Source organism: Theropithecus gelada, chromosome 19 (genome assembly GCF_003255815.1).
Source record: "Theropithecus gelada isolate Dixy chromosome 19, Tgel_1.0, whole genome shotgun sequence".
NCBI classification, from domain to species: Eukaryota; Metazoa; Chordata; class Mammalia; order Primates; family Cercopithecidae; genus Theropithecus; species Theropithecus gelada.
In genome coordinates, this window is record NC_037687.1 from 30,173,775 (window position 1) to 30,180,643 (window position 6,869).

The window sequence follows — 6,869 nt, forward strand, 5'->3', positions numbered from 1 at the left end:
CCCCCCCCGGGGGGGGGGAGAAGGACAACCCAAAAAAAAAAAAAAAAAAAAAAAAAAAAAAAAAAAAAAAGAAAAATACAAGACATCTGCTCACAGCGGCCTTACCCTGGCATGATGCAGTGTCACTGCAAGAAAAACACCAATTTCCCATTTCTCCTGGGAGAGGAAAAGTATGAAAACACTCATCCATATTCTGTCTTTTCAGGGCGCTGGCTGAGGGATAAGTTTCTCTCTTGGTTGAATATAAGTGATGAAGGCCCGGAGCAGTGGTTCACGCCTGTAATCCCAGCATTTTGGGAGGCCGAGGCAGGTGCATCGCTTGAGCTCACGAGTTGGAGACCGGCCTGGGCAACATGGTGAAACCCCATCTCTATTAAAAATACAAAAAAATAGCCAGGCATGGTGATGCACGCCTGTAGTCCCAGCTACTCGGGAGGCCATGGCAAGAGAATCACTTGAATCTAGGAGGCAGAAGTTGCAGTGAGCTGAGATTGCGTCACTGCACTCCAGCCTAGGCAACAGAGCAAGACTCTGTCTAAACAAACAAACAAAAAAGGAGTTTGGAGTCAGATAAACACAGTGACTCACTTGTTCGGCATCAAATGCAATATAAATGAGGCTACAAAGCTTTCCCCACAGTGGTCTCATTTTACAGCATTTCGTGAGTGCTTGTGCACAGTAACATCTGCCTTCATAACCAGCTTCTCTTATCAGAATTTACACAGAGCTGGCAATATATTCAAATATGGCCTGAACAATCTGTGTTGCCCAACAGCACTGACACCCCGGGACCCTCACCCCCTCTCCATCCATGTCTGGTGTGAGCCCTTCCCAGGATGACGATGCCCAGTGCCACCTCTTCCCAAGTTCATGTCACTGGGTCATTAGAGATGGAATCTAAGTGAGATGAGAGGGACTGAGGGAAGGCATGGGTGAGGGTGAGCAAACCTGTCAGGCAGGACGCTTCAGACTCAGAGAAGATTCCCAACTCTAAGTCCAGCGTTTCTGAAAGGAAGGAGACAGAACAATCCACCGAAATATCATCTCACCTGAGGAAGAGCCATCCCTGACTCCTTTGCTTTCCTCTTCCTCTTCTTCCAGGGTTCTGCCTTGGGTAACATGAAAGAGACTTTAGAATTCAATCCTGAATGTCAAAACTCTGCTGTTTATTGGTTAGAATCAACACACCCCCTCCTGTGCCATAACCTCATACACAGGGAAGACCTTACCCTGTGGAAAGATGGTCCTCTGCCGCCCACTGCACCAGAAAAGATGCAGGGCTAAGAAACTCCTACAGGAAAAGCAAGTGAGTTTCTGACCTCTTTCTTTAGAATCTGCTCCCCGCCTGGAGAGGCCCGCACACAGGCTGCAGCAGTGGGGAGCTGGGCTGGAACGAGCTTCCGGTCAGGGCACAGACCCAGCCCTGACCAAACCCCATGCAAAGCACAGCCCTGCTCCCCTCTGTGGATCACAGGCTGATCTCAGCCTTCAGAAATGAGCAGCAGTGCCCTGGTGCTCAGTGGTAGATACAGAATAACAGAATAGAACCAATCTTAAATGTCATTGAAGCTGGGCTGCAACTTACTTGAATGGAAATCTCTGCTAAGGGGGCATAAGAGATGCATTTGCAAAATGCCTCAGCGTTCTTGAGCTCCACTGAGAGGGGCCAAGCCCAGCACAGCCCCCCACCTTCTGGCTCTACTCTCCCTGGGGGCCTTGTTGTCACCAGGATCCAGACACTGGAAGGTGAAGCAGCACAGAGAAACATGCAGAACAGCCAATGTGGACCAGAGGTGAGGGTGGGGGTGGGGATGGAACGCGGAAGCGGGGGTCAGGGAGAGGGCACAGAAACCCCCACTAAGGAAGTGCTTTCAGAACAAAGACCTGGGTTAGGAAGGGTGTTTGCACCTGCAGCTGAGGGGCCAGAGTCCTCGGCACAGGGACCACCCATGTGAAGGCCCTGAGGCAGGAGCAACTTGGGGACCCCAGAAAAGGAAAGGGGCCTGAGTGGCTGGAGCAGAGGGAGCGAGGAGGACGCAGGCAGGAGATGAGGTCAGAGAGGTCCCAGGGGAGCAGGTCAGGCAGGGCTGAGGTCTTCAAATAATTTTTTTCCCACTTCCAAAGAATGTTTAGGCTGGGTGCAGTGGCTCTTGCCTGTAATCTCAGCATTTTGGGAGGCACAGGTGGGCGGACTGCTTGATGCTTGAGCTCAGGAGTTTGAGACCAGCCTGGGCAACATGGCAAAACCCCATCTCTAAAAAAGGTACAAAATTTAATCATGTGTGTTGGTACGGGCCTGTGTGTGTGTGTGTGAATAGACAAGACCACTAATCTGGATATGCTCATCAAAATAATTCCCTTGACGTAAAAGTTGATGCAGTGGAGGAGGGAGTGCCACCGTCCTGAGACTGTGGTGCAAAACTGAAGAACCAGCAACAGCCCGGAGCAGGGACGGACCATTCCCAGTACCTACTGAGGAGATCGCAGGCCTTAAGACAGGTGAGTGGGCCTGTTGGAGAGCTCTTCCCTTTACTGTTTGAGACAGGAAAAAATCAACCTGTTCATACTATTGTCACACTCAACCCAGAATACTTCACTTGTAGTCACCGAAATGTGTGTAGTTTTTCCCACAACGACCAGTTCTGCAGTGGACTCCCAGGGGCGGGGGTGGGGGGGGCCTACAATTTCACCCCACTCTGACACTGTCAGATCTCCCAGGTGAAGATCTCAGTGTGCTATATGCTAGTAGTAACTCTTGGCTACACTCTCACCAGATAAATACCGTCATGCTCTTAACTCCTTCCTTGGATTCAATTAACTTGCTAAAACCATTCATCTATATGATTTGTAGTATCCTTTATAACAGTTGGGTAGGCTGGGCGCGGTAGCTCATGCCTGTAATCCCAGCACTTTGGGAGGCCAAGGTGGGTGGGTTACCTGAGATCAGGAGTTCAAGACTAACCTGGCCAACATGGTGAACCCCCTTCTCTACTAAAAATACAAAAATTACCCAGGCGTGGTGGCGGATGCCTGCAATCCCAGCTACCTGGGAGGCTGAGGCAGGAGAATTGCTGAGCCCGGGACACGAAGGTTACAGTGAACCGAGATCATGCCATTGCACTCCAGCCTGGGTGACAGAGCAAGACTCCATCTCAAAAACAAACAAACAAACAAAAAACAACGGGGTAAACCAAGGAAAATGTTTCCCTGAGTTCTACAAGCTGCTCTGGCAAATTAATAGCACCTCAGGAAGGGATAAGGAGAATCCCCAATTTATACTCAATGGGTCCGAAGCTCAGAATCTGGGACTTGGGGCTGGCATCTGAAGTGGGAACCCTCAACTAGTGGGATCTAATTCTAACTCTGGGTAGACAGTGTCCGAATTGAATTAAATTATAGGACAGTCAGGTAGTGTCTGTTGAAGAATTGCATGTTGGTGGGAAGAAACCCCCACCCCACACATTTTGGTGATGAGAGGCGATGCATTCTTTGTTTAGTGTTCATAAGCTGACTGAGGGTAGGAAAAACACTTTAGTTTTTCCTCCTCATTCATACACTTGCCTACATATTACCCCATCCTAGGAAAAGGAAAGAGAGTGACCGACAACTGAATGAGTCAAGTCACTGCCCTCTGGTAGAACAGAGATTGCAAATAGAAGCTAACCTCTGATGCTAGGAATTATAAAATGCACATGTCTTACAGACAGGACTTTTGCAATTCTCACCAGCATCTCCACAACAGAAACAAAATACATACATATAAAATTTGTTAGATTATTAGGGGCCGGGCACAGTAGCTCACGCCTGTAATCCCAGCACTTTGGGAGGCTGAGGTGGGTGGATCACCTGAGGTCAGGAGTTCGAGACCAGCCTGGTCAACATAGTGAAACCCTATCTCTACTAAAAATACAAAAGTTAGCCAGGTGTGGTGGTGCATGCCTGTAATCCCAGCTACTCGGCAGGCTGAGGCACGAGAATCGCTTGAACACGGGAGGCGGAGTTACAGTGAGCTGAGATCATGCCATTGCACTCCAGCCTGGGCAACAGAGACTCTGTCTCAAGGAAAAAAAAAAATTGTTAGATTATGGACACAGAAATCAATATATCATGATGTAATTATCCATACCCAATGAAACCACCACACATCTGGGCCAAAGTCCCCCTCTTTCTTCCTTCCTGTGTGTTTCCTCCCTCATTCTGTACATCTCTCATTCTCTTCTTCTCTCTCTGGCTTTTTTTCTTGTCTGTGTTTCAGCCTGGGTCGCTGCTCCTCATTTTGAGCCCTTCTCCTCTCCTGCTGTTTCTCCTTCCCTCTATTCCTTCTCTTCCGCCTGTTCTGCTCCATTCTTGCAACTTGTTTCACTTCTTATTCCTCTTTCACCCCAATCTTTTGGTTGTCCCCAATCTCCATATATTTTTGCCTCTTTCTTCCCTTATCTCTGCTCTCTCTGTTAAATCCCCTCTTCCCTGTCTCACCTCCTTGTCCCCACTCTCTGGCACCCCCAGATCCCAGGTCTCCCCCTGCTGTGGTTCTCTCTCTGCTCTCCTTGTCACCGGCTGACCCCTCTTGCTGTCCCAGACCATGCTGCTGTCTGCCCTGGCTCCAAATCCCCCCTTCTCTCCCCCACTCTCTGTCGGAGGAGCTGCCCCTCTCCCTACCTTGCTGTCCTTCATCTCTCTAGACATCGAGCTTTTCTCTACATTTCTCCAGTCGTTTCTCCATGCTGTTACTTTCTCAGCGACTTCTTTCACCCTTACTGTCTCTTTGCAAATCCCGACCCATCCTCTACTTTGCCATGTTTATTGGTTTCCCTCATTCTTTCGTCTGTCTCCGTTTCTCTGCTTTTCTCTCAGCCCCTTTCTCTATCTCCTGATCCCCTTGGCCCACACATTCACAGGGAGGGTTTGGAGTAAGACGCCTGCATCCTGGAGAAGCACATTTTCCAGCGGGTGGAGCTGGGCAGGCAAGAACACCGGGTGTCACAGGACAAGCCCCAGGAACCTTCCCCAACGCGGGCTCAGGGGAAGCGGTGACTGCGAAGGGCAGGCCTGGGGAGCAGCAGGGCCCGGCACGAGGAGGAGGGAGGTGGGGGACGACGGCGCCTTAGGAGAGGGGTGGGGTCTGCAGGATCCCAGAACCAGGCAGAGGACGCGGCCTCCCCGGAACTGGGGCTGCGGCCCTGCGCTCCAGTAGCCGACTAGGGCGAGGTTAGGGGACGGCTCTAGGGCGAGGTTAGGGGACGGCAAAATCCTGCACCCACTTCGCGGATGAGGACTTCCCAGAGCGCCGGGGTAGAGGTCAGCAAAGGGTTTTAAGCAGGAAACGGCGCAGGAAAGGAGGCGTCTGCATGGTCTGAAAGCCGAAATACCGCGGGCAGGACCAGCCTGTGTGATTTTAACCCAAAGCGATGCGACCCCCAGAGTCTCGCGACAACGTCTGAATTTACTCGGCATGGAGGGAGCCGTGCGGGGACTTCAAGGGCTATAGGAACCCCCGGACATCGTGTAGGGAAATGCAGGGGACTCCGAAACGCAGGTTTAATCTAGATAGAAGGAAACTCACGCGGCGAGGAACAGCCTTCACTCCAAGACATCTGCTTCCGGGTTTGCAAGAAACTGCCCGTGCAGTAAACGGAGCCGGCGGCTGGGGGCGGGGCCTGGGCGGACCGGGGCAAAGGGGCGGGTTGCTGGGGGGAAAGGCCAGGCGTCGGGAGTGACTGAGAGCATAGGGTGGGCGGGGCAGGGGCGGGGCCTGAACCCGGGAGGCGGAGGTTGCAATGAGCCGAGATCGCGCCATTGCACTCCAGCCTGGGTGACAGAGTGAGACTTCGTCTCACCAAAACAAACAAACAAACAAAAACAAACAAAACCACTTAGCCTATATAAAAGTGTAACCAATGGCAGTAATATAAGCAATCATGCATATGTAGTGAAGGCTCCATAACAACCCAAAAGGAGAGGATTCAGAGGAGCTTCTGGATAGGTGAACACTTGGAGACTCCTGCAGTGTGGTGCACCCAGGGAGGGCACCAAGGCTCAACGCCCCTTCTCCCATGCCTCACCTCACTGATCCCTTCCATCTGACTGTTCATCTGTCAACTTTGTAATAGCCTTTATAATAGGTAAATCTATGTAAAGTGTTTCCCTGTATTTTGTGAGCCACTCTAGCAAATTCGTTGAACCCAAGGAGGGGGTCAAGGGACTCCAGGATTTATATCTGATCAGTAAGCACAGGTCACAACCTGTGCTTGAGACTGGCATTGAAATGTGTGCACTATGGTGGGACTGAGCCCTCAAAGTGTGGGATCTCATGCCGTGTCCAGGCAGATAGTGTCAGAATGGAACGGAATGAGAGAACACGCACCTGGTGTGTGTGGCAGGATTGCTTGCTTGGTGCATGTGGGAAAACCCAGTACCTCTGGGCTAACAGTAGCGTTCTGTGTTGTGAGAGAATAGTAGAAGAAACTGAATCAGTTTTTCCTATATTCTTAAACACGTGAAGTTTTTTGTTTTTTTTTCTTCTTCTTCTTCCACTTTTAAGACGGAGTCCTGCTCTTGTCGCCCAGGCTGGAATGCAATGGCATGAGCTCGACTCACTACAACCTCCACCTCCTGGGTTCAAGCGATTCTCCTGCCTCAGCCTCCCAGAGAGTTGGGATTACAGGTGCCTGCCAGTACACTCGGCTAATTTTTGTATAATTTTTGTATTTTACAGCTTCACAAGTAAATTGACAGTAGGTTACCTCAGTGAGAAAAGTTGAAATAGTTCAAGGGTACCAACATGGAGCTGCATAAAAGGTCATTACATACACACACACATCGACATCCATAAGACCTTTACTACTCTTACGATTAAGTCAGTCATGTGA

The 6,869-nt window shown here is 50.4% G+C and overlaps 2 protein-coding genes across 2 annotated transcripts in view; both read right to left on the reverse strand.

The window, feature by feature from the left end:
* ZNF347 (zinc finger protein 347) overlaps nucleotides 1-3,886 on the reverse strand; it is a 45,221-nt gene extending 41,335 nt beyond the window's left edge. Inside the window, exon 1 of the mRNA XM_025366965.1 lies at nucleotides 3,847-3,886. The gene's annotated coding sequence lies outside the window, so the exon portion shown is untranslated. The remainder of the gene's footprint in view (nucleotides 1-3,846) is intronic.
* Nucleotides 1-5,594, reverse strand: part of ZNF665 (zinc finger protein 665) — a 19,686-nt gene extending 14,092 nt beyond the window's left edge. Inside the window, exons 1-2 of the mRNA XM_025366977.1 lie at nucleotides 5,564-5,594; nucleotides 1,050-1,105 (exon numbers count right to left, since the gene is read on the reverse strand). Coding sequence (XP_025222762.1) covers nucleotides 1,050-1,105; nucleotides 5,564-5,594 — 87 coding nt within the window. The remainder of the gene's footprint in view (nucleotides 1-1,049; nucleotides 1,106-5,563) is intronic.
* Between the last annotated feature and the right edge of the window lie 1,275 nt (nucleotides 5,595-6,869).